The sequence below is a fragment of the Trachurus japonicus genome, chromosome 18 (genome assembly GCF_045865225.1).
Source record: "Trachurus japonicus isolate A0001 chromosome 18, Traja_1.0".
NCBI lineage: Eukaryota > Metazoa > Chordata > Actinopteri > Carangiformes > Carangidae > Trachurus > Trachurus japonicus.
In genome coordinates this window covers 11633566-11661104 of record NC_140924.1, presented here as the reverse complement: position 1 = coordinate 11661104, position 27539 = coordinate 11633566, and the positions used below count along the sequence as shown (strand labels likewise).

Here is a 27539-nt window from a genome sequence, read left to right as displayed (position 1 = left end):
ATGTGAACACACCAAGCGTGACTTTGAATTAGATCTAGTTTTACAAACATGTCGACTTGCTTGAAGTAAATAAACTTCTTGGTGCATGTTTGAGTAGCCATCTGATGCTGTCTGTGGAAAAAAATTGCAACTTTGAGGGATGTAGACAGCCTAAGCAGCGGGACTTGCATCCGCTCCCATTCATTGCTGCCATGGCGATGCGGGGACAGACACAACTACCGCAAAACAGGAGACATTAAACTGAAAATCTTCAGATTCCTTCTTTTAGACCTAAAATGTTAGGAAAATACAGCCCCCAGTTGAATTTGCTCGGAATTGTCCTTTAAGTTCGATTAAACACCTTTAAAATGTCATTTGTGGCGTTTTATATGAATGAATATTTACAGTTGAACTTGCTGGAGTCTCTTCCCTGAGGTAGTTTTATGTTTTTGCTTTCAGTTTACTGTGTTTACATTCGCGGCCGAGGGCCATGTCAGCTGGCTGCGTCCTGTTTGGGTCCCTGTTACCGTCACAAATTTCCGCTGTCTGGCCAAGTCGTAGATGACCTGGCTCTAGCTGGGTGGCCCACACACACACACACATACACATAAACACACACATACACACTGCACGTGAGCTTGTGTAAAAGTACACAAAGCATGCACGTGAGCTTCTATACACACTTATACACACACACATGCAGAAATATGTGGATGCATAAATCTGAAACTGCACCTTTATAACCTGGGATGCACAAAGTGTCACCTCGTCATGTGACCCTATGCATGTGCGCTCATATACAGTCCACACATGCACATACACACACATGCACATATACACACATGCACATATACACACAGCATGGAATAAACAGAAGTAAAGGAGGAACGCTGCAGAGGCCCAAACACAGCTGGTTAGTCTCCCATGGTGGATGTCGGGGTCACAGATGGACCGAGAGAGGGAGAGCAAAGGATCTGATGAAGAACAAGGGAAAGAAAAAGGGAGGACAAATAAAGGGAGATACGATGGCTGAAGAAAAATGGGACGGAAGGACGATAAGAGGAGGACGTCATTGGAGAGAGGAAAGAGAAAGAGTCTCTCTCCCTCTCTGTCTCTCTCCTCTTATCTCCACCTTGTCTCTCTTTATTTGCATAAGCAGTCGCAACCTTTCTTTTCCCGCTCCCTCGTTCCTCAACGTCAAGTTCAGGCGGAGGTGAGATGTTGCCGAGGTTCCTCAGGGTCAAGCCGCGTGTCTTCACCGTTCACCACCGTCACTCCCGTGGGTCTCGGGGGAAAGGATTTGTTGGTACAAACCGACACACGCAAACGCTCCTCCTTTTTCACTCGACAGCGTCTCCGTCGGTTTGTATTGTGCCAGTGACAGTTTGATTGACAGGTGTTGGTCCAAACTCTGCCCCTCCCATTGGTCGTCCCCGTGTGACGGCGTGCTGATGGACAGGACGGTGTAGGGGAAGCATGAAGGGTCAAGTTTTAGTTCTTTTTAACACTGCAAAAACTCATAATTTTTCCAAGAATATTTGTCTAATTTCTAGTCAAAATGTCTCATTTCTAGTCAAAACAAATCTCATTATACTTAAAATAAGACTCATCACATTAAAAAGTAGCTTGTTTTTAGACACCTTTTACTTATTTCAAGCAGATTTTCACTTGAATTAAGTTGAAAATCTGATAGTAGAGCAAGTTTTTCTTTCTTATTACAAACACAAAAAACTTGCTTTCACTGGCAGGTTTTTCTACTTATTTCAAGTGAAGATTTATTTGAAACAAATGAAAATTATCTAAAAAGAAGTAAATTTAAAAGTGATGAGTCTTATTTTAAGTGGAAAGAGATTCGTTTTGACTAGAAATGAAACAATTTGACAAGAAATAAGACAAATATTCTTGGAAAGATTTTGAGTTTTTGCAGTGTAGAGTCCTTTTTATTCTCTAAGGAACTTAAAAACCTCATTTCCCAAAAGTTGGGACACTTTTTTAACAAGCGAAAGGACAAAGACAAGATTTTCTGTGTTTTCACTGACAAATTTCACGATACTTGCTAAACATTAACATTTAGAAATGGTCAAGTCAGTCACAGATTTTAGTTCTAATTGCATTTTGAGAAAGTGTCCTGACTTTTCTGGGAATGGGGTTCGTATGTTCAGTTCCTCTGTAGTTCCAGGTGTTTGCTGCCATTTTGATTTCATAGTTCTTCAGATGTTACAGGGAATTTGAGACTTATCAAAGGTCTGTAGCTCCTTAAAATCAAGATCTAGTACCGTAAAGATGCACTTCAGAGACGATAACACATTTTTACATACACAATTTAGCAGAAATTTCAAAGGACTGTGGAAGTCCAGTGGAGCGTGGACCCTCCTGCAGATCAGCGCGATCATGTTTGACTACACTGTACTGTATATCCATCCATCATACTGTATCTGTACATCTATAACATACGATGCACGCGAGGCTTTATCACTTATAAAACACGGAGGACTCTCCTGTCCCGTCATGTATGTTGTCTCAGCCTTTTGGCTCAGGAAGCGCCGCGTATCCCCTCTTCTGGGAAACTCTAGACTCAACTGCCACCCAGATAACATCAGCACATCCTATAGGAATGAACCGGGCAAGTCCAGACGTCGGCCGTTTGCCCACCAGTTGCCACTCTCAGCTGCATGGACCCCTTTTTTTTCCTTTTTTTTTTTTAGTTAGACAGGTATTACACGGGACCTTTAAAGGTCTCGGTGAGACGTACGTACTGGGAAGTGTTTGGACAGTAAAGTATGAGCAAACAACTGAGATGGATCGGGGAACATTAGCTCAGGCTGAAAGACGCATAGTTGGATAATACCACGGTGACAGAGTGGAAGAAAAAAGGGGATTGATGTGTGCGAACACGTCGTCGGATTTATCTAGACAATTGGGAGCGTGCCTGTCCTATCACGTTATATCTCCGAATGTATGCAAAATCGTGAGCATTCATTTACAGTATAAGTCTTAGCCACACTTGTCATCACCGTGTCCCTTGAAATATTCTCTAATAAAACCATTTGTGATTTGTTATGACTGTATTTCAATCTCATTGAGGAGGCAGCAGGTACGGACACCTGAAATACTTGTCAGTTGAATTTGCATTGTGCACCTGTGGTTTTTTTTTGGAAGTAAAGTTGCATAACTATTCAGTTTTTAGACACAAAACTATTTGGTATTTTAATATACGTGTAACCTTTAGAAAAAAAAGATCTCATCCTTTCAGTCGTATCACACACTCATATGAAGACCCTGAGGAAGACAGTGTAATACGATCAAAAACTACAGAACAGCAACTAAACACTGCAAAAACTCAATCTCACCAAGAATATTTGTTTTATTTCTAGTCAAAACGTAATTTCTAGTCAAAACAAATCTCATTATACTTAAAATAAGACTCATCACATAAAAAGTAACTTGTTTTTAGACACTTTTTGTAGAACATTTTGATAGTAGAGCAAGTTTTTCTTTCTTATTACAAGCACAAAAAACTTGCTTTCACTGATTTTTCTACTTGTTTCAAACACTTGAAACAATTGAAATTATCTAAAAACAAGTTAAATTTTAGGTGATGAGTCTTATTTTAAGTGGAAAGAGATTCGTTTTGACTAGAAATGAGACATTTTGACAAGAAATAAGACAAATATTCTTGGAAGGATTTTAAGTTTTTGCAGTGAATGCATTCGTCGTGGTCCTCATAAAGCTTAAATACAGGAACACACACACACACAGGTTGTGTTTCAGTAGGTGTAACATGATGAGATGATTATGTATCTGTGTCTATCTTCACCTTATTGTCCTCATATCCCTCTTTTATTTGAGACGGTCTTTGTTCTGTATGGGAGAATATAAGTCCTGACAGAGTGTGTGTGTATGTGCGTTTGCTCATGTATCTATATGAGGACCTTTATTGTGTTTTACATACTGTAATGAGGACGTTGTTGGTTTGTGGAGCCTATTTCACTTTTATGCAGGTTTTTCCAGTGGATTCACATCTGGGTTTTTACCATTAAAGGTTAAAAACTGGCAAAAGTCCTCACTAGTATAGATTAAACACTTAACTACGGTCACGTGCCCGGCTCCACGTGCTCCTGTTAACCTCTAATAACTCATTATTGTGTGCATGCGTTCATGTTTTCCCTCATTGTTCATCCCCTCCCTGGTATTTTAACACCACATCACACATGCTCTGCTCTCCCTCGAGGGCCGCTGGCTTAGCTCCTTGTTTGCTCATATCATCCTTTAACTTTGTAACTCCTGGGCGTGGACGGTGCTGCAAACTTTGAGCACATCTCCTCCTCCTCCGCCTATCTGCTGCTTCAGGTGGAGGCTGGATTATGTCCCAGAAAACAATGAATCATGAGGGCGAATGGCTCCTGCTCTGATTGGATGTGCGCACCTCTAAGGGACGTATTCATGTCTTAACAAAAGAGGGATAATATATCAAAAATAACTAGGGTAACATGATACAGAGACAATAAGAAAGCACAAGTCCCTTTGGCACTATTTTGTTGAGTTTTTTCCTTAAACTGCATCGATTTCTCATCCTGTTTGTCTTTTGAGCTTCGTTTTCAGAACCACTAATGCACCGAAGCGCTTGTTTTGCTTCTATTTTTAGCTTCTCGTCTCTTCAGCATCGTTGCCAAAAAGTTTAATTTGAGCTTCTCCCTCTTTTTCCCTCATCTGTTTTTTTTCACCCATGTTCCCTCGCTCTCTTATCTTTTCTCTCTCTGTCATCCATCCTGAATTTCACCGTTTGCCGGCTTCACTTTCTCCCTCTCCTTTGCCCTCCTTCTGTCACTGTGATTACAAGAGTTGAGGAGATCAGAGGGAAGAAAGCAGGACCAGCACCACTGACCTTTCCCCTCCTTCCCTCTCTCTCACTCCCTCTGCTCTAGGCCAAGCTCGCTTTCTCCTTGTTGTGCATTTTTCTCTCTTTTTCTTTCTCCGACACATCCACGCTTGTTATCTTGTCCTGGCCAGATGGATGGTAGTAGTAGTAGTAGTAGTAGTGGTAGTAGTAGTAGTAGCTGACTGTGTGGTTTCATTTGTTGCCAGTATTTATGTTATTATATAAGTTTGGACTTGAGATTTTTCTGCATTTTCTTTCAGTTTATGACAAAACTATTCATCAATTAATCAAGAAATCCATCAGCAGATGCATCAATTTTGAATATAAATGCTTAAATTGCAGCTCCAAGTGTAGTATTTGTTTGATTTACTTAGTTGTGAAGTTGTACAATATTTATTGACTTCATAAAGTACAGATTCAGATTCCAACAACTTTATTTAGCCTATCTGACGAATGGCGTTTCCTTTGCAGTTTACTCAGACTATATATATGAGTTATAAGGATATAGGTAGAAAAAACACTTTTTTCACTTCACTTTTTTACAGCTCAGATCAGATAACATTCATTTTTAAGGATATAGTTTTATGAAACAACTATGTGTGATTTGGAAATAACTATATCTGCTACTAAAACACGTTTTAAAGACACAAACCCGTTGCTGTGGAAGCCACATGACAGTGAGCGGCTTTGTTTTACTAAATTGCGGATTAGATTTGTGAAGAGATTTGAAATTTGAGAGGTGCAACTCGGTAGCAGAGGATGATTTATGAATATTTAACCATATAAAGATATAATAATGATGATAAATGACGTATTAATTAAGGCTCTGTGCACTGTTGTATCTCAGTGGTGTCGTCTTGTTGACCTTCTTTAAATCCGGATTTCTCAGACGCCTTCACGTGGGATCGTTCCCAGGCTCTTATTATATTAGACTTGAGACCAGCTGATGGGCACTAACAGGGGTCCTGGAGGGGCCCTTGACCCCGATTGTTGTGTATATGAACACTTGGCCGACTGTGTTCATATGAACTAATAATAATACGCCCCGCACTCCTCGTCGCATTTAAGCTTTGACCTGTGCGCTCGCTCCTCCATCCACTCCTGTCCCCTTAATCTCCATCAGACCCCCAGTCAACACCCTTTTGTCCCTCCTCCCCTCCCCTCCCCTCCTGTCCTGTGCTTCCTCTCTCCTCCACGTCTCACCACCCCGTCGGCAACCATTCATCCGCTAATCATGTTGAAAGGCCAGACACGACCTTTGAGTTTAACCCCTCGAAGGAGAACCCCCGAATCGTGGACTCATCGGCGATGTTTACTCATGTGGTCAAAAAGGTGGTCAAACATGCTAATTAATGAGCTGTCTACATGTACGTTATGTTTTACACTTAAGATTAATTGATCATTGATATATCAACTACACACATATTTCCTCCCACCATGTGGCCCATCGCCCCCCAACCTGGAGACCCCACATGTGAATAGACAGCGCTCTGTGTTGTGAAGTTTCAAGGACCTCTCATATATACGGGCTTATGCCATTCATACGTCAGCTTATAATAAAAAAAAGTTCCGTAGAAGCGCTGCGTGATGTTTTCATAGGTATCTCAGGAATGCTGCCACCCAGTGAACTGAAGGTTAATCTGAAGTTCACTCGGAGTTTATGAACCACAAGTGGCGTTGAGTTTGTTTTTTTCCGGACGAGAGACGAAGGTTGCTGTCAATAGATATGAATATTGTTGAAGTTTGTGAGATATGAAGACAGCGAAAAAGACTTCACACCTCCAGGAAATGTCCGAAGAACTTTGAGGTTTGAGGTTTTGACCAATGGATCTTATGGATACAACATACAGTGCCTTGCAAAAGTATTCATCCCCCCTTGAATTGTTTTACTTTTTGTCATGTTACAACCACAAACTTGCACATGGTGGTCAAGATTTTTTACAAATAAAAATCTGAAATGAGTGGCATCCATATGATTTAATACTTGGTTGAACCACCTTTTGCTCCAGTCTTTTGGGGTTTGTCTCTACCAGCTTTGCACATCTACACACTGTAGTTTTTGCCGATTCTTCTTTGCAGAGCAGCTCCAGTTGAGTCAGATTGGATGGAGAGCGTCTGTGAAGCAGTTTTCACGTCTTGCCACAGATTCTCAGTAGGATTTAAGTCTGTAGGACTTTGACTGGGCCGTTCTAACACATGGATCTGCTTGGATCTAAACCAGTCCATTGTAGATTTGGCTGGATGTTTAGGGTGGTTGTCCTGCTGGAAGGTGAACCTCTGTCCCAGTCTCAAGTCTTTTGCTGCCTCTAACAGCTTTTCCTCCAGTATCGCCCTGGATTTAGCTCCATCCATCTTCCCATCAACTGTCCCTTCAATTTTGGTCTTTGATTTGTAAAAAATCTTGAATACCATGTATCTTTTCCTTCCACTTCACAATTACGTGCTACTTTGTGTTTGTCTATCACTTAAAACCCCAATGAAATACATTCAAGTTTGTGACAAAATGTGGTAAAGTTCAAGGGGGATGAATACAAGGCGATGTAATACAGTGTATATATGAGAGTTATGGCTACGTAGACACATCGACCTTGGCATATGACACTACTTTTAAGGTCTGTTTTGGTTTGTACCACACTCAGTCGTCATACAACCTTGACAAATGAGACATTGTTTGAAAAGCTGAAAGTCTCTAGATTCTGTCTTTTAGGGTCGTTGTGTCGCTGCAGCAGCTGCACAAACCCAAAATGTAGGCTACCTCTTTCCATTGGATCTTTAAGAAGAGCTAAACACTTTCATGCTCATCAATCATCAGATCTCAAGAACCATAAACAGCTGTCATCTGGCCTTTTGCATACAGTAAAGGTTGATTGCGTAAGTCTTTGTGTGTCACTCAAAGGTTTGACATGAATTGGTTTTCTCCTGGTTTAACCTGGCTGATAAAACAAACCACCCACAGCTCACGTAAGCATCAAGATTGAAGCTTCCACAGGACTTCATTTAGAGATTTAACTGGTTGTAGTTCAGGTTGTATCTCTGTGACCAATCAATGATGACTTGAGGTCACTGAACGGTCACATAAAGGTTATAAACACAACACTAACGGGAACATCTCATTGTTTACACCTTGAAGAACCCGACGCTACACGTTGTGTTTGGACACATCATTAAATCTGCTTTATAAAAAAGAGATTCACGTTCTTTATCTTTCAACACTCAGAGTCAACTTTGACTCAATCTGATCCTCCTTAAAATCCGGTTTAAATCCTGTTTGCTTTTTTCCTAAATGGCTGTAAATCTGCCAACTTCAGGCTGATGCAGCTGTTGGGAATCGCTCACATCCACGTAATTTTTAGATGCTCGCTGCTCTTTGTTTGATTGTTTACTTTGATTCGCGAGGGGATTTGAACAAAGACTCTCTTGCAGGATTCCCATCAGGCCTCGACGTGAAGGCGTTTGCACAAAAGAAGGGAAACAGTGACTTATTCGCTTTTATCAATCACGAATTTTCCACCACGAAACAAAAATGTGTCTGGTCTCGAACAGTGATTCACTACTGTACATACGTGTCCAAAGTCATTGTTGTAACATTGTGTTCTCTCTTCTCTCTTCTGCAGGGTGTAGACTTGAACGAGCCGTGTGCAGGCCAGGACTGCAGCAGAGGATGCAAGTGCAACCCAGAGAAAGGCAGCAGGGTGAGTCACAATGTCATCATGTCGTCTCTTCCTCTTCATCTTCATCTGTTTCTGTTGCTGAATCAAAGTCAATATTCAGGCCCAGCCCCTTTAGACTCACCCCGCTGGTTCGTTTGTTTGATCCATTGAAACAAGACATTGGGCCTTCAAACCGCACCGCACTACAAGTGAAAAGGGTACGACACATTTCCTAGAATCCACCAGATAAGTGCCTGAACAGTTGCACAAAAGGATGACGAACCTCAGAGATCTTGATACCCGATCCTCTACAATCAGACGTCTGCCAACTCCTTCGGTTTTTATATTTCTCAGAGACTTTTGCTCCTATTTCACTGCAAAAACTCAAAATCTTTCCAAGAATATTTGTCTTATTTCGTGTCAAAATGTCTCATTTCTAGTCAAAACTAATCTCTTTCCACTTAAAATAAGACTCATCACCTAAAAATTAACTTGTTTTTAGATAATTTTCACTTGTTTCAAACATATTCACTTAAAATAAGTAGAAAAATCTGCCAGTGAAAGCAAGTTTATTTGTGTTTGTATTAGGGAAGAAAAACTTGCTCCACTATCAGATGTTTCTACTTATTTCAAGTGAAAATATGCTTGAAAGACATGAAAAGTGTCTAAAAACAAGCTACTTTTTTATGTGATGAGCCTTATTTTAAGTATAATGAGATTTGTTTTGACTAGAAATGACATTTTGACGTTTTTGCAATGTTCATACAGATAAAGACAGATGTGACTTTTCTCTTAGGCATAACGATAATTAAACAGTTAAATATGTAGTTTTATCATCTATAAATTGGATTAGTGCAGATTTCCCTCATAGTTCGTCATAACAATAATGAAATACTTGCACTACGTAGCTGTATAAAGACTATTCAGCAGGGATTTAACATTATCTGTTGATTGGGAGGTGAGGTAAATGTGTTCAATATAAAAAAAATAATAATAACATCATATGAATTGAACATGTTAATATCCTAAACAATGTCAGTTATACAAGAATAGACAAAATCTATAATATGATCATAAAATTATAGCGTATTTGCATGAATTATTACCTCACCCAGCTTGAAATAATGAGTCAAGCAATAACATAATAAACCGTGTCTAGACAATGTTCACTCCCATAAAAGAGACTTTGTTTTTCATTATGGTACTTTTCATCTCAACACGTTTGTATAAATGTAAATCAGGAGAGATCCAGTTGTGCGATTAGACAGATTGTGTAAAGCAGCTGTACGTTTCCCACACGACGATGTTCAGTTTCTTTAATTATCAATCTCAGCTGAGGTTTTTATTAGTCGATTGCCTTTTCTTTTTTCCTTTTTTTTTGCTTCATGGAGAAACGTGCACCTGCAGGGCTCTCTTCTCTCTCTCCACACAGCCACACACATCAGCGCCCACAAACATTATCACTATTTGACATATATCAAAGTGAGCCAGGTGTCGGTTTGTGTAATGCATGCTCCAACAGCGCTCGTCTATGGGCCGCATTGTGATTTCTCCAGGCGAAGGAATCAGATTCAGACACATAAACACAAAGCAGATCATGTCCCCGAGGCGAGGAACTTGTTTTCTTGGCTTCGCTGCCGTGACATTATAATGTGAAGGAATCTTTCCCCCCTTTCTCTCGCTGGTCTTTGAGGTAGCATCAGACATTAGACAGTGTTTCCACAGGTCTCCTTAAAAAAAGACAGTAGATTAACATACATCTCAAGGACGACTGTGAAGACGCTGTAAGAAGCCAAGGTTGAACTGAGCAGCCATAACATGAAAGAGTGGCGGCTTCACCTCCCCTGGGAAAGAAGTGCATGAAATAATGATAAAATAAAACAAAAAACAACACAAAATCCTTATGTAGACATGTAGTAGTTATAAAAGTTAAAGGTAGATGTTTGTATTAAAGCTCCATACAGTATAAAGGTAGATGTTTGTGTTAAAGCTCCATACAGTATAAAGGTAGATGTCCATGTGTAGTGTGATCATAAAGCAGCTCTAGGTTCTATATTAATACTGTGAAAGTATCAAAGCCTCAGTCCACAGAGAAATGCACACAGCCTGTATTCAGAAACTGAACCTTTAAAAACCAGCCGTCAGGACTTCCTGTCACTGTGTGATGTCACAACAACAACAGTCACCTAAAGCCCCGCCCCCTCATCTGGAACTAGCATCCAACACTTGTAGGATTTTGGTTTCTCTGGGTGTTTTATTCACAAATCCGCTTGATTTTTTTATTGAAAATCCATAAATGTAACTTCTTATGGATCAAACCTTCAAAATAAAACACAGAAAAAGACTAAAATATTGACGTTAAACTAAAAACAACCGTCAGATTGTGGTGGCTAGCATCCTTCGCACTGATATCTAAACAGCGAGTGTGTGGTACATATACAGATCTATACACATGGTTTCCACCTGTCAGCTGTTCACACTTTAGCAGCTCAGCTCTCTGATTTACGACCGTGCCGTAGAGAGACAGGCCGTTAAGAGGCAGAAGCTCTGTGGGTGTTTTTTTTTTTATATGTCAGTACGAACCTGCCGGCTTCATAAACATTCCTGTACATTGACAAGCCTCTGTAAAAACCTCCAGCATCATCGGAGGTCGGAGGTGGACGGCTGTAAATATATCTACAAGTGGAAGTGCTGCAGGTTCTGTCTGATGGTTTTTAAAGCGTCGGAGATGAGGAAACAAGTCTGAGTTAGAAAACCTGATCCGCACCGCTTTAAGAAGCTGCTGACCGACAAGAACTGAGTTTCATTAGCAAACAGCAAACGCAGTTAGAGTCAAGTGGAGAGGTTTTAGAGCAACACTGTGGTTTTTAACGCCGTCTTTGAAGATCTGGCTCTGCAGGATACTGAAGTGGACTATTTCTAACTCTGCAGCATTTTAATGATGAGGATTTCAGAGTTAGCTTCTCCTGTCAAACATGACGATGACAGATAAGTGCAGTCAGTGGTGGTGGGAGGTACTTAACTCAGTAAGAACTTTGATTATTTTTCATTTAAAGTAGTTTTCAGCTTCATATTGTCAACTGTTAATCCAAATATTAGAGATGTCCTCCGTAGGTTCTCGTTCTTCCAGGTCATGGTAGTCGTTGACTGGTTTCAGATGAGAGGGAGAAACATCAAGAGATCAAGATCTGAATAGAAGTCCAGTCGCCTTCCCACACCTCTAAAATACAAAATTTTAAGTACATTTCCCACACCTGCCCCCAAATTTGACCAAATCATTTCCGTATCTTTTGTTTTATTATATTATATTGCAAACCAACCCACACAAGAATCAATAAAACATCAGAAAACAGAGCCAGCTGTTTAAAATTCAACATTTTGTCCAGCCAAAGGTCCAAAAACCAAAAATACCCTTGATGAACTACGATGTAAAACTGGAAAAAAAAAGCAGCAAATATTCAAATATGAGATCATTTTGAGGTCAGTCTTCATTAACCTCAGTCCTGTATTATGATGGGATGTAGGTGGTGATGAGGGAGGGCGGGGGGGGGGGCATCCAAGGCATCCAAGGCATCCAGCTCCACCAATCAGAAGCTTCTCTCTGTGCAGCCTGAGAGACAAAACCCAGGGCAAACAAAAATCCTTCCAGCTCTAACCACTTCTAATGAAGCTCAGATCTGATTCTGCCCTGAGTTTTGCCTCTCAGGCTAAATGCACAAATTAGTTGAACCTGCAGCCTGGAAGATACAACAGTTTCAAAACAGATTAAAAGAATATTTTTTTCCCTTAATAAGACATTTGTAGGTTTTTTAATGTGTCAGTTGCACGTTTATTGCCATGTTTTACCTTCTGCACCTGTGTGTGTTCATGTGTGTGCGTGTTTGTTGTTCACCTCTGGCTAAAACCCAGACTAACAGCGAGCTCCACGCTGTAGCTCGGCCTCTCTCAGCCCGTATCCAAACAACAATTACTGTCTGACAACAGAAGCCTGCACTTACCCGCCTGCCTACTGTACGCCACTTTAGCTAAATGACATAGCGACGAGGCGAACGCCACATTACAGCTCAGGTACCTGTAGCTAAATGATACAGCTCAGGTAATACCACCTAAAGGCCCCCCCACCCAGCCCCCCCGGCCCCTCTGCTTGGCCCCAAATGACACAGCCGGCTGCTCCATTACCTCCTCTAACTGTTATTGTTGAGAGCCGTTTAGCTGCTAAGGTGCTTATTTGTCTCTTTTCAGTTTTACTTTTGTACTTACAAGCCGATGACGTGACGCTTGTTCTCCATCATAGCTGTTAACGGCCTGAGGTTCACAGGTGGAAAGTAGCTCAGTGTTGGAGCGCGCGGAGCTCGATCCAGGGCTGGAGGTCAGGTCGGGTACTAACACTCACTCTGAGATGAAGAAAAAGGACGTTCTGATAAATATAATTGACAATAATAAACAATCATATGCTTTAAAATTGGCCTATAACCTCATTGACCTCAGAGTAAACCTGTGCATATTCAAAAATGAAGCTTTTTGATCAATAGATTAAACTAGAAGGATGTTTAGAGAGTGCAGACGTCCACTGTCAAGCCACATGCGCCAGACTTCATAGAAAATTGCCCACCCCTGCCCCCAAATTTCACCAAATCATTTCAGTGTCTTTTGTTATATTATATTATATTGTAGAGTCGCAACAATTAATCGATAAATCAAACAATAATCGATTATTAAATTAATCGTCAACTATTTTGATCATCTAATAATCGGTTTGGGTAGTTTTTTTTAAAGAAAAAAAGTCAAAATTCTCTGATTTCAGCTTCTTAAATGTGAATATTTCTGGTTTCTTTGTTCCTTTATGACAATAAACTCAATATCTCTTTGGTTTGTGGACAAAACAAGACATTTGAGGACGTCATCTGGTGGTTTGGGAAACACTGATTGACATTTTTAAAAATGTTTTAACATTTTATTGACCAAACAACTACTTTAAATAATCAACAGATTAATCGATAATGAAAATAATTGTTAGTTGAAGCCCTATTATATTGCAATATATCAATAAAACATCAGAAAACAGAGCCAGCTTCTTAAAATTCAACATTTTGTCCAGCCAATGGTCCGAAAACCAAAAATATCCTCGATTAACTACAATGTAAAACTGAAAAAAAGCCGCAAATATTCACATATGAGAAGCTGGAAGCAGAAAATCTAAATGATTAATGACACGATCAATCCCCTCTGATCATGTTTCAACACATTAAAAAGCATTTCATCATTGCAGCTCTTTGAAATCTTTTCTATTTCAGGTTGAGATAAAGTTCCTCTGTCTGCGTCGTCTTTATCTTCGTCTTCATCGCGGTCGTGTTTCATCTTAGAAACAGAACAGACAGAAAAAAAAAAGAAAAAGAAAGAAGGTGGATCTGGCCTGGGACCAGAATCGATCCGTCAGTCGGGTTTAACACAGACGAGTACAATCTGTGGGTCGGATCATGCAGGAGCTTCTTCTTCTGCCTGCAGGAAGCTTTGGCACCTTCCACTGAAGAAAATACAACACGAGTAATGAGCTGGATCAAACAGGCAGCTGATGCTCACTGATGCTAACTGATGCTGCCTGACAGAGAGAGAGATGCTGTCACGTATGATCTGCTCTGTCCCAGGGTGAACCAGGGTGAAGCTGCGTCTCTGCTGCTGTTAGGGGTCAGAAAATAAAGAAAAACACTCACAATTCATATTTACCTTGAGAAAAATAAAGGTTAGAGAGTTATTTCCAGCAGGTTAAAGTCAAGTTTTAAGTTTCTTATACTGACTTTAAATGCAAACTAATGAGAACCCTGACAGAAAACAACACATTCAGTGTTTCCTCTTGGTTTTTCAAGGTTGACGTCAAGTTTGTTCATCTTTAGACAAAAGAAAATAATGTCTTTTGAACAATTTTGAACAGGCGTTTGAATTTGGGTGATACCATTAAAGGGATAGTTCACCCAAAATTCAAATTTCACTCATTATCTACTCACCCTCATGTCGACTAAGGGCTGAGAGAAGTTTCAGAGTCCTCCGTGCCTCCAGCAGTATTTGTCCATATGACGGTAGCGAACAGAGCTCACTTTTCTTCGTCCAAAAAGACACACCAAAAAACATCCAAATACCTCCATACCTGTAATGTCCCTCTTGTATTGAAGCCCCGACATGAGAAATTGTTCCAAAAAAAATTAAATAAGTCAATATTTTAAGCTTGTTTGTAGCAGAAGCTCCCAGTGTCTCAGTTCACTGCTCTTCCTGTGTCAGTGCACTGACCGGCGGAACAATTTCTCATGTCGGGGCTTCAATACAAGAGGGACATTACAGACGAGCAGCATGGAGGTATTTGGATGTTTTTTGGTGTGTCTTTTTGGACGAAGAAAAGTGAGCCCCATTCACAACCAACATATGGACAAATACTGCTGCACGGAGCCCCACGTAACTCAGAGAAGGCACGGAGGACTCTGAAACTTCTCCCAGCCCTTAGTCGACATGAGGGTGAGTAGATAACGAGTGAAATTTGAATTTTGGGTGAACTATCCCTTTAATAGTCTGAAGTGTTAAATTATTCTCAAGTTTTCTGGGGGTTTGAATAATATGAATAATTTTGGACTTAAGTGTATATACTATATATACACATTTATATACGCTCATAATGTTTCCATACCACCCTCCTCCTCCAGCAGTGTAGCCTACAGCTATAGGGAAACATGATGATGTGAGTTCATCACCTCCCAATAAAACAAAATGTTCCTCCATATTTTCCGTGTTATTTACACCGTTTGCCTCCGACACACGTGTGTGTTGGCTCATACGTACCAACCAACCAACCAACCAACCACCACCGCTGCTGCTGCTGCTGTGGTGGTGTTGGTGCCAACGGCTCCTGACAAGCACAGACACAGAGAAGATGTAGCTCGGAAAACAAACATCTGGTTACAAGAGGGAGGAACACACACACACACACACACACACACGGAGACACAACCCAGACGCAGTGTGTTGGTTTTCATTATTAACGGCCAAAGGGCTTCACAGTCTTTTCCTGGCTTTAATATCTCTGTCACACTGGATCCATTAAGTCAGAAAACATCCGCTGCTATTGGGTTAGAGCCCCGGGGGTCAGAGGTCACTGTGCAGGATGGTGTGTGTGTGTGTCTCTGTGTGTGTGTCTGTGTGTGTGTAATAGGACAACACACTGCAGCATTGTCAGTCAGCAGGAAGCAGCCGCTTTATTTAATTTCGTCCGACCTCCGTCTGCGTCGATCAGAACCAGATCCTGACGAGTCGCCCCGAGTGTCGTCGCCCCCCTCGACCAATCACAGCGCTCCAACGGCGACGACACGATCAGACAGGAGTCATATAGAGAGACATGAAGCAGAGAGAGAGAGAGAGAGAGAGACCCAGACAACAAAGGAACGAGGGATGAACAGAGAGGGAAAGAGAGAGTGCAGCGGCCGACCCTTTCAAAATAAGATGAGGGTGAAGTGATAGTGGATGAGAGTCTCGCTGGGATGGGAAGATAAGGGAACGAGGGACGAGCGGGGCGAGGCCCCTCTGCGGGGCCCCTCGATGAAAGACAGAGTCTCTCCATCCCTGAATTCCTTCTCTTTAATCCTGAGGCAGGTAGAGAGGAGGAGGAGGAGGAGGAGAGAGAGAAAACGTTTCTCAAGTTTCATTTTTATTCGTTCCATGCATGAACATTTTTGATTCATAATAATAACAGATTTTATAAAACGGAAAGGTGAAATCCAGCGATCTGATTGGTTGTTAACCGTGGTATAATGAGCATATAGAAAGAGCCGAAGCGAAAGCAGGAAGTAACGTCACCATGGGACCTAAACTCGGAAAAAGTCTCCATGTAAGTGAACGGGAGTGAACGTTTTATTCCGTGATCCGATTGAATTGTGCCATGAGAAAAAAATATGTCCTCTACCTGTTTAAAACATCACGTTTCATGAAGAGAAATCAGCAGTTTGTTGTAAAACTATTGTAGAATAAAATTCCGAAGATTCCATAACCAGAAAGACTACAGGTCGCGTAGGTGACGTCACACACCAAACGCCGCCCTTTCCTGTGTCAGTTGGTGACGTATTTTTAGTGGGACACCAGATCTGGGGGAGCATATGTCAGTCCGACTGCCCACAAGTCCGACGGCTCATTTCTCCGACTACCCATTCTACAGTGTTAAGGTTAGGTTTAGGGTAAGGTTAAGGGTTAGGGCTACTTAAGTCGGAGAAATGGGTAGTCGGACAGACGTCATGCGCCCCCAGATCTGTAGTCCGCAGAGCGTCTTCACACAAAATACATTCTTCTGTTGCCGTTTTACGATAAACTGCTGATTTTTTGGCATGAAACGTGATGTTTTAAACAGTCGGGCCGAACAACGCCCCCTAGCCGTGGTATAATGAGCTATACCACGGCCTGGAGTGATATGCTGCTTAAATAATTGAGACATTTAATGCATGGAGAGGAGCAAGGTCTTGAAATGAGATGGTCTGCAGGATGACTTAATAATAAATAACTCCAACTAAAAAAAGAAAAAAAGACAGAAAGAAAAGGAAAAGAAAACACAAACAACAAGTTTTTATCTGCAAATAAACAAAAAGGGGCGAAATAAAAAGGGGAAGAGGAAGAAGAGGAAGGTGTCAGGGAAAGTGGAGAGGAAAACAACAGTGAAAGAGGAAGATGCAAAACAACAGCAGAGACACAAAACGACTGAAAGGAGAAGAAAAGTGAAAAGCTCAGATCACAGTCAGACAAACATGGCCGACGACTTTGATCTCTCTCTCTCTCCATTTCTCTCCCTTTCTCTCTCTCTCTCTGTCTCTCTGTCTCTCTCTCTCTCTCTCTCTCTCTCTCTCATGCGTTCATTAACGTGTTGTGTTTGTGATTATGAAGCTTGTCTGGGTTTCGCTGAGCGAGCGCTTGTGTGTGTGTGTCTGTGTGTGACATGTGTGATGATGATGATGTACCTACAGACCAGACTAATGTACAGGACGGTCTTATCAGGAGCGTCCTGTCAGTCACACACACACACACACACACACACACACACACACACACACACACACACACACACACTGGGCCCCCGTGTGGTATTTTATCAGACTCTCTCTCCTTCTCAGGCCACCAGGATAAAAATGGTGGCGGCTTCATCTTTGTTTAGGCTTCATGCCTCATCTACACATACACATACACACACACACACACACACACACACACACCTGACAGCGGCTCATCCCTTCATCACCCGACCACAAAGTCTAGGAAAGGTTAAAGGTCATAACCGACACAAAAGGCCAGGGGAGGTCAGAGGCTCCAGGACATGGACAGAGCCACAGCACTGCAAAAACTCTGAACCTTCCAAGAATATTTGTCTCATTTGTAGTCAAAACGAATCTCTTTCCATTTAAAATAAGACTCATCACCTCAAAATGAACTTGTATTTAGGTAATTGTCACTTGTTTCAAACACATTTTCACTTGAAATAAGTAGAATAGTTTGTTGTGCTTGTAATAAGAAAGAAAAACTTGCTCCACTGTCAGATTTTTCTACTTATTTCAAGTGAAAATATGCTTGAAAGAAGTAAAAAGTATCTAAAAACAAGTTGCTTTTATGTGATGAGTCTTATTTTAAGTATAATGAGATTTGTTTTGACTATAGAAATGACATTTTGACTAGAAATAAGACAAAATTCTTGGTGAGATTTTGAGTTTTTGCAGTGCTACACTGCAAAAACTCAAAATCTTTCCAAGAATGTCCCAAACCCAAAAATGAACTTGTTTTTAGATAATTTTCACTTGTTTCAAACTAATTTTCACTTGAAATAAGTAGAAGAATCTGCCATTGAAGCAAGTTTTTTTTTGTGCTTGTAATAAGAATGAAAAACTTGCTCCACTATCAGATTTCTCTACATATTTCAAGTGAAAATATGCTTGAAAGAAGTAAAAAGTGTCTAAAAACAAGCTACTTTTTATGTGGTGAGTCTTATTTTAAGTATAATGAGATTTGTTTTGACTAGAAATAAGACAAATATTCTTCTTCTTTTGAGTTTCTGCAGTGTGTGTGTGTGTGTGTGTGTGTGTGTGTGTGTGTGTGTGTGTAGACAGATGTGAGCAGATGCAGCTCCACATGTGTCTGAGCTGCTGCTTCGTCTCCTCAGGTTGCCGTGCGCTCTACTGCCCTCACATGGCGGCTGCTGGTACCACACCAGCTCGTCCATCCATAACCACAATGCACTTGATTCAGTTTAGGCTGCAGGTGGAGTGAAGGAGGAATCACTTTATCAATACAGAGACATAATCTGATCGATAACTATTGGATTATTGATCCAAAATCAAAACAATTCAAATAAATCAGCACTGATAGGTTGCTCTGCACCTGAATGCAGCACAAGATCTAGTTTAACTGCTGTTTTTACATAAATGCATCATGTGTTTGGAGGATTAACACCTTCAAAATAAAAGTATCAAACTACTTGAAACGACTTTAGTAAGTTAAGATGCAGAGTTAAAGTCTTTTATTTTGAAATCTCAACAGAACAGCAGTGATTGGCTCTGTTTAGACTCAAAGATATACAAGTAAATGTGGAATGAAATGGAAAATTGCTACAGGGAATAAGTCGACAGTTTCCTCTTTGTACAGGAATTACACACAGCTTGTGGTGATAACACACACACACACACACGCTTATACAAAGGGCGCGCACGTGCAGGAATGTACAGAACTGCTTATTACCGATTTTACAGGCTCTTGTGATTTGATGTGATGATGACGGCAAAGTTATTTATGACATTTCCACCTTAACACACACACACACACACACACACATACACATACACAAACTATCATTTATAGCATTTTTCCTTTTCAGCACATGGCCGCCCTGCCCTGCTCGTTACTGAGCCCTAAACGCGGCGAGATGCAGTTAAACATGTCGACGCTCATCACCTCTGAACGGGAGAGAAAATGCTTTAGGACGTTGTGACCGTGTGTGGTAAAGATTAAGAAACGTCTCACATCCTGAAGTTGAACTATATATGAAGACGTCAGCTGCTGCTGCTTTTCATCTGGACCGTATTGTCCGCGGGAGCCTCAGATGCTATCAGGCCCCGGAGACTGTGTGTTGTCTATCTGTGGGGCTTTTGTTTTGAAGGGAGCAGAGAGCCAGAGATAAGTCGAGGAGGAGTCCCACGCTGCTAGACGCAGACGTTCACACACTGATACGAAGAAATATGCACATTAGCTGAGTGTTAACAAACTCCTGCAGGAATCTGAGTCCCCGAGCAAAAACTAAACACAGCTGGACCAACGTGACCACATCTGTCCCCCCCGTTCTGTAAACACAGAGAGGTGAAGCCGAAGAACCGGGATGCTCCACATAGTTCAACACCGCCGACCGCTGACGTACACTTGTTAGCTTGTTCTTGGACGTCAGCGCTGCGTGTAAACACCAGGCCGACCTTTAGTTATGATAACGTTTATTAGCCTCTATGGGAAAGGAGTGAATCGCGTCGTGGTGCAGCCACAGTTTTTTCACACCAAGCAACTTATAGTCACATTTCAAACCCAAACTTCATGTTCGTGCCTCCGTGCCACCAGGAATTTAGTAAATACTGAATCTTCTGAGCTTCTTATCGGAGCAGTGAAACTTTAGGCAGGTTGTATTGTAAGGTGTGTTCAAATGTAACATTAGCCGAATTTTAAATGCACAGTTTTTTTGATAGTTTTATTAAATCCTTTATTGATACACCCATGAATATATACATTTAAATGGATAGTTCAACATTTTAGCAAATTGGCCCATTCCCTATAGTTTTAGGAGTAGGTTCGTTACCTTTATTTGTTGGTGCAAGCTATTTTTAGAACGGCGGAGCAGAGCCGTGAGCTGCTCAGAGCTACGCTACGGAGGCTAATGGGATTTCTTGGTTTCCCACATCAAACTCATCAAATACACAATCCAACAACTCCAAAACGCTCTGGTGGACAAGTTGTGACCTGCACATTCACCACGCTATGAGATAATAACACAACGTTACCAGACAGAGTTGTTTTAGAGGTAAATTCAGAGACTGTTTGATGAAAAACTGTCCTCGATGGGAACGCGCATCAGCTGTTTTGCATGAATTTACCTCTAAAACAACTCTGTCTGGTAACGTTGTGTTATTATCTCATAGCGTGGTGAATGTGCAAGTCACAACTTGTCCACCAGAGCGTTGTGGAGTTGTTGGATTTTGTATTTGATGAGTTTGATGAGGGAAACCAAGAAATCCCATTAGCCTCCGTAGCGTAGCTCTGAGCAGCTCACGGCTCTGCTCCGCCGTTCTAAAAACAGTTTGCACCAACAATTAGAGGTAACGAACCTACTGCTATGACTATAGGGATTATGGCAATGGGCCAATTTGCCAAAATGTTGAACTATCCCTTTAAAATATAAAGTCGATAAATGATGGATATAGATAAACTTCTCTCCACTCCAGTCAATGTGAAGTGAAGAAATCTGTGTATCTTAATGAGCCAACCCGAAAAATTCTCGTTGCAGCATTTGATGGAAACAAATGTTGCTTTTTTTGCCAGGTTTTTCCGCCAAATTTTGATGGAAACCGTTCGCAACATGACGTTAATTTTATTTTTCTCTACACACCTGTACAGGATTTTAAAAGATATCTGAAAATATAACAAGAAGCAGAAGTAACTTTAACACATAAAAGTGGTAAATGAGGCCTTCAGTTCCCCCCTTTTTTCTTTTTTTTTACCTCATACCTTCGTGGTCGTCGTCATATCTTCACTACTCAGCGTCACATTGTTCGTGTTGATGTTGGTGATAGAGTCGATGGGACGCTTCTTTCACCGCTCTCTATCTCTGAGCTGCTGCCGCTTTTTTTTCAGATGTCGGTCTTTAACTGATGCCGTGGCCCAAACCTTGGCAGTTCCACCCAAAACAAACAAACCTCAAATTTTGAAGCTCAGGGTGAAGATTGTATCTGGAGCTCAGTTTGGAACTGATAAGTCTGGTTTCCTCGACAGAAAAGATTTTTTTCCTCGACAGAAAATAATTTTTCTTTAATGGGATTTTTACTATAAGTTTTAATTGATTGTTGAGCCTTTACCCAATGTCTTTATCTGCATTAACTCAACGGTCACATCTGTACGTGGGTTTTAAAGGTCTTAAAGGTTTAAACGAGCCAAAGATGCCAATTACATCTGTTGTTTGTGCTCAGACCGTCGTCACCTCGGGCTCATTTTTTTAAGTGGACGCATCGTTTTAACCCCAATTACGCCAAAGAACGTGGTGTAAAAATCCTCTGTGTTGTGTTTATGGCCTCTCTGACAAACTCTCTAGTTGGTGTTTTGATCTCCCACTTGATGTTTTCTACTATCAGTCATTCAAATAAGAAAAAGGCAGGTTAAAAACTGTAGCTTGTAGCTTAGATTTCACTTCACAGCTGAGAAAACAGCACAGCTTTATGACATCATCACCGTGGGACAGCGGGACCCTCTGACCGCTAATGGGGTTTTTATGGCGCGGGGAAAGCACCTGGATGAAAAGAGAGAACAGGTTGTTTGTTTAATGGCGGCCATCACCGCAAACAGATGAGTCAGAGGTTCAGAGGAGGGGTGGGAATGGATGGGAGGAGGAAAAACAAGGAGTGACGGAGAGAGAGAAGGGCTGCTGGGATACCCAACTGAGAATGCAGTCACTGTCGCTTTTTAAGACTGATCACCCTTTAATTAATGGGAGTTTGAGCAGCTGCAGAGTTTTAGGTGCAGATAATGATTATTTTCATTATCTAGAATTATATATGCATTTTATTCATATATATAGATGATTAAATCTGCAAAATGTTATTTAATTGGAAAGAAAAGCTGAATGAGGTATCTGGTATTTACTTGTTTTGACCAATCAAAGTTAATTCACTTCACCGACAATCAGTTGATCTAGTATTTTGTTGTACAAAAGACTGCCCTACAATAAAAAATATGTTGGTGTTCATTCCTAAGGTTTAATTTGGATAGCATTGACCTTTTTCCAACAATAGATAAGAGGTTGTTTTTGTTTGTTTTTTTGCTTATTCAGTGTAATAATTATGATTTAGTGGGTTTTAAACCTTAAATGGAACCAAAATCCAAAGTCATGATGATTCATGAAGGGCCACGTTACGTAGGGAGTAAAACATGTCTGACTTCAAGGCTTAGTGTCTTCTTCTAAACATCGAGCGACCCAGGAAATGAAGGGCAACTCTGAAAGTGTTTGGATGTTTGCAGCAGTTTATTCCAAGTCTGGAGCTGTTGGCTTGTTTGCTCGATGTTTAGACAGGTCGAGTCTGGAGGCTGAGATTCAGTCAACATTTCAGTCGTCTTTAGGTTTTCTAGGAAAAGAGGCGTAAATCCAGGAATAGTTAAAAGTAGTGAAGTTTGACAGAAACAAAGAGACAAATGATGATGATCTGATAGTTGGAAAGAGAATCTATTTTGACAACAGACACTCTTTTTGTCACTTGTTAAGTTAAGGCACCAGACAAAGTAAAGACAAAGGTTTCGATCTTGCACAATGATCTCACAGGATCAAAGGTGACCAGTGTCCAAAACTTTGTCCATGAAACAAGAACTCATTTAAAGCAGAAGTAAGCAATATATTTGTGTTAATATAAGTCTTAAATAATTATATCTTCCGACAGCAATCACTGACATAGAGTGTTTGGACCGAAACACGGGTCTGTCAGTCCCTCTGCTCTGCTCTGAGCCGAGGAGAAAACTTTTCTCGTATCCTACAACCTTTATCCAATGAGGAGAGAGAACGGCATGCAGGGCTGTGTGTGCAGCCAAGGGATGCGCGTGAATGTGGTGACGTAGGGACGAGGACTGTTATGGTGCGTTCAAGGCAGCCCGTAACTCGTGTTTTTCCGACCTGCGAAGTCGTACCAGTTCGATCTGGTACGAGTTCACGGGTCGGAAGTTACGAGTGTCCGTTATAGTGACTTTCACTGGTAAAACAGGTCGGAAAAACACGAGTGGGTTGCCTGGAACGCTACAAAGTCGTAAGTTGTGACTTGAAGCTGTAATTTACGGTTTCAAAAGCCTACCTGGAACGCAGCATTAGCCAAAACGATCGGATCGCTTACTTCTGCTTTAACTTTATTTCTTCCACCAAAGAGGTGTTGTTGTCACTAGTTATTGGTTTCTTTTTGTGCCAAACCTACTGGAGGGTCGTTGTATGGGACAGGGAATAACCCGATACTTTCATAAACACTGCAGGATTGGATGTTGTTTGACATTTTTTGTCAGTTCCCCAAGGAGATAAAGTTTGGATGCAATAAATGCTACTGAGATCTTTGTGTTTCTACAATTTCAGATCTCATATATCAGTAATCTGGATCTGGTGGAAGACGATATTCGACATCTACTGAGTCGCATGCAAGTTTACAGAAAGAAATAAGGGGAAAAAAAGGGCTGAAAATGAAGCACGGGTGGGAACACGTCCTTTGATGTTATTTCTTAACTGTCCATTGTATCTACGAAGACATGCGGTCTTGTTTTCTTAGATAGTATCCGTGAAAAACCTGCTGTCTTAGATACTATTCAGGCATCTAGGAAAACCAGTGCCCCATCTTAGATCCCCACGCGTGTCCGCCCTGTTTTCTGGTATCATCACTCAACCCCGAGCAGCACAAACATGTCTGAGATAAACAAAGGTGTTTGGGTTCGCCGTCTGATCGCTGGAGGAAGAAAAGTCGACACAAATCTAAACATTCCCATCTAGAGAGGATATCCCTCTTTTCCCTTGTCGGTGCCTGTGCAGACGGGCTGTGGGAGCTGCTATCGTTTCACCGGGTGTTCTCAGCTGTTTCATCTTTTTACAGCATCAAAAGTCCCGTTCATGTTCTGTAGCCAGTCGATCGGGCCCTTTTTTGTGGAGCGACGTTTGAGGTTCTGCCGATTCATGTGGGTGTTTGCATGTAATTGGGTTATCAGACTGCCCCCGCTGATTAAACTTGCACCCAGAGACCAAACACTTGCCAACCCCTCCCTCCACTTTGCTCCCATCACTGTCCCCCAGTGAGCATGCGGTGTGACAGCTAAAATCTTCCCGCTAGCACGCCCAGCCCTCGGAACAATACGCGCCGATAAACCCCTCGGAGAGCCCCGAGGGTGCGGTTGCGGGGTCCGTGCTCGTGCGCGCGACCGCACACGAACAACGCACACACTGGTTTTTCACACGCATGGCAGCTAGAATCTGTCTGTCCAAGCACTCTCCTCTATCAGGAAGTGAGGTAGGCCCGATGGGAGCAGTAAGTCCCGAGAGCTTAGTGGCCCAGAATAGGATCCATTGTGTCCTTTGTGCTGGAGGGGATTTGGGCCTACAAACTGACCAGTCTGCTGGAAGGTGATGAGGATGGAAGGTCTGGAAGAGCCGGGCGGAGACCCGCTGGGCTGGCATGAAAACACACGGGGATGCCAACTGGCAAGAGTTTGACACTGGTTGAGACACTGGCATGGGGGATAGACTGATCTCTGATAAAATGTGTCTCCATGTGTAGAAAAAGCAAAGTGAATTATGTATGTATCGTGTGCCAGCTGCAGCGCAGACGGGTTGGACCAAGTCGGTAGAGCCGGAGAAGCAGCAGATGGTTTAGGAACTGGAGAGTGGGACATTCCTCCCAATCGGATCAACACCGCGCCGATCTGGTGCTGTGCAACGGTTAGCCGTTAGCTTTAGCGGTAAATAAGAGCATGATAGCTTTGTCTGGACGCCTTTAAGGTCTTCTGCTCCCTAGTGGTGGAAAACGATAACACAGCTGGAAAGGATGAGTCAGGGAAACCGGATTATACCTTAGAGTCCCGTGCCTGTACGCTACACATTAAATTGTCTGGATAAGATTTAATAGTCTTTCTTTCTTTTCTTTTTTTAGTCTTTAATTGCTTGACTTTTGTTCCCTTTCATCCTCTCCCCTTTTATTTCCGCTCGCCACTTCTCCCTCTGTGATCATCTCCACTCTGCATTTTTTAATTCCATACCATGTTTGGGAATAAGTAAGGGGATGGTTCAACCCTCCGGAAACTCACCTCACCTCCTCCTTCACACGCACAAAGGCGCTGACTAACAGCCGGCCATCAAAGACAGATTTGATTTGAGTCACAACTTCTTAACATTTAGTGGGAAGAAGTTCCCTGTTCAACAATGCAGCCGTTGGTTGACTGGCTGCCAGAAGTTTCAAATATGTTTATTAGGAAACTGATCACATAACAGAGAAATTAACAATCGACAGTTATATTTCCATGTTTTTTACAGAAGATGAGAAAAGTAATCCCTGACAAAAAGGACTAATGACAAAACTGCATAGCAAGTAAACAGATAAAACAAAACAGGACAAAAAAAAAAGGGCAGTACAGTGAATACCCCCACCCCACCCCAGCCCCCAGGAGTGCATCCAACTAAGGACTCAATCAGATTGTCTTTTGAGATGAGAGACCAAAGGTTGCCAGATTTGATCGAAGTCCCTCAACTTGTCTTTCAGAATAAATCGAATTCTCTCCAAATGTAAAGTGTCTGTCAAATCAGTCAACCATTGTTTAAATGGGGGGACCTCTTTCTTCTTCCAGTTGAGTAGGATCAGTTTTTTTGCTGTTATAAGGCCATATGCCAGAAGTTGTTGCTCATCACCTCTCACCTTTTTACGTAACAGCAGACGGACAAGGGTCTTTGAAAGTGACCCCGTGTGACCTGAAAACAGATACTAGAAAGATGTTGGGAGCCTTTTGAGGAGATGACCCAACGACCTCTGGAGTTAAGTCCTCATCTCATCTGGAGGTGTTACATAAACGCAGGGAGGGCTGCATGAGCAGTCCGCAGGGCGACTGTTTACATATCCGTCTGTGGCTGGTTTGTACTGGGATTACCGCCTGAATGAAAGCAGGTTAGACTCAAGGAGGCGCAGCCAAAAGTATCGTTGTGATGATGGAGAACGAGATGGACGGAGGTTCGAGGCGTGAGAGAAAGTGGCGCTCTGTTGGGACCTCTGGCATATTTTCCCCGGGTGAAACCAGGTGTGAGCGCGACTTGCGATCCAGACGGCAGCAGCCCTGTCATTACTGAAAGCTGCTCGGCGGCCGCCCCGAGGCCTCGCGCTCACTCGCTCAGCGTGGTCAAGGCTGATCCAGGATCATTGTCACCTCAGAAGCCAAAGGGCAGTAAATAACCAGCAGGTTTTCAGTGACATCACTTTCTGAACTGCCCCCGATGCACAGATGTAAAGAAACTCCTTTTATTTTAGTGGTGACAACATGTCAAGTCAAGTTTATTTATGTATCACAAATAACTAGTTTATCCCAGAGTGTGTTATAATTCATCGAAAAGGATATTTATCACCCTTTCAAACCCAAACTCCATCTTCAAACCTTGAAATATAGTCCCTAAAGACTACCTTAAAGGAACATTTTGACATTTTAGTTTCTGTAAAATATGCGTCTTTGGTTATCTGCCAAAAGTAAGACAGCACTCTCACATCCGTGAACTTAAACACCTCAACGCCAAAGGTAACAAACCCCGCCTACCTCCACCTCTAAAGTTCACTAATGATCTCCTTATATCCCAATGTAGGATTTATGTAAAAGCCTTTCTAGGCCATTGTCATTTATCATAAAGCATTGATTTTATGTACGTGTTGGATAAATCAGTGAAATACCTCCTTTTTTTTTATCATTTTACTTTTGGATAAAGCGGTCACAATGAGGCGTTTGACACTTCTTGTGCCTTTAGATGAGTTAATTCAGATTTAGACACTATTGTATCTGCTTCAGTCCAGTGGCTTTGTGTCTGCAGGCAGGACTGTATATCTACTATATATGAATGGCACCAGGTGCAGGGGAGAAAATTACCTTCCTCTTATTACTTGCATTTCCTTGTGTGAATGGACGTAACAGAGGAGTGTGTGAACCTTCCCTTGGTGTATAATGATGGGTGTGTGTGAACACTGTATGTGTGCGTCATTGACTGTAATGTATAGTCTTTAACCCTTTGATGC

General features: G+C 41.7%; 1 protein-coding gene across 1 annotated transcript in view; it reads left to right on the top strand.

Annotated features, from left to right (window-relative positions):
- col4a6 (collagen, type IV, alpha 6) overlaps positions 1-27539 on the top strand; it is a 127892-nt gene that overhangs the window by 60380 nt on the left and 39973 nt on the right. Inside the window, exon 4 of the mRNA XM_085760078.1 lies at positions 8473-8550. Within this exon, the coding sequence (XP_085616204.1) occupies positions 8473-8550 (78 nt within the window). The remainder of the gene's footprint in view (positions 1-8472; positions 8551-27539) is intronic.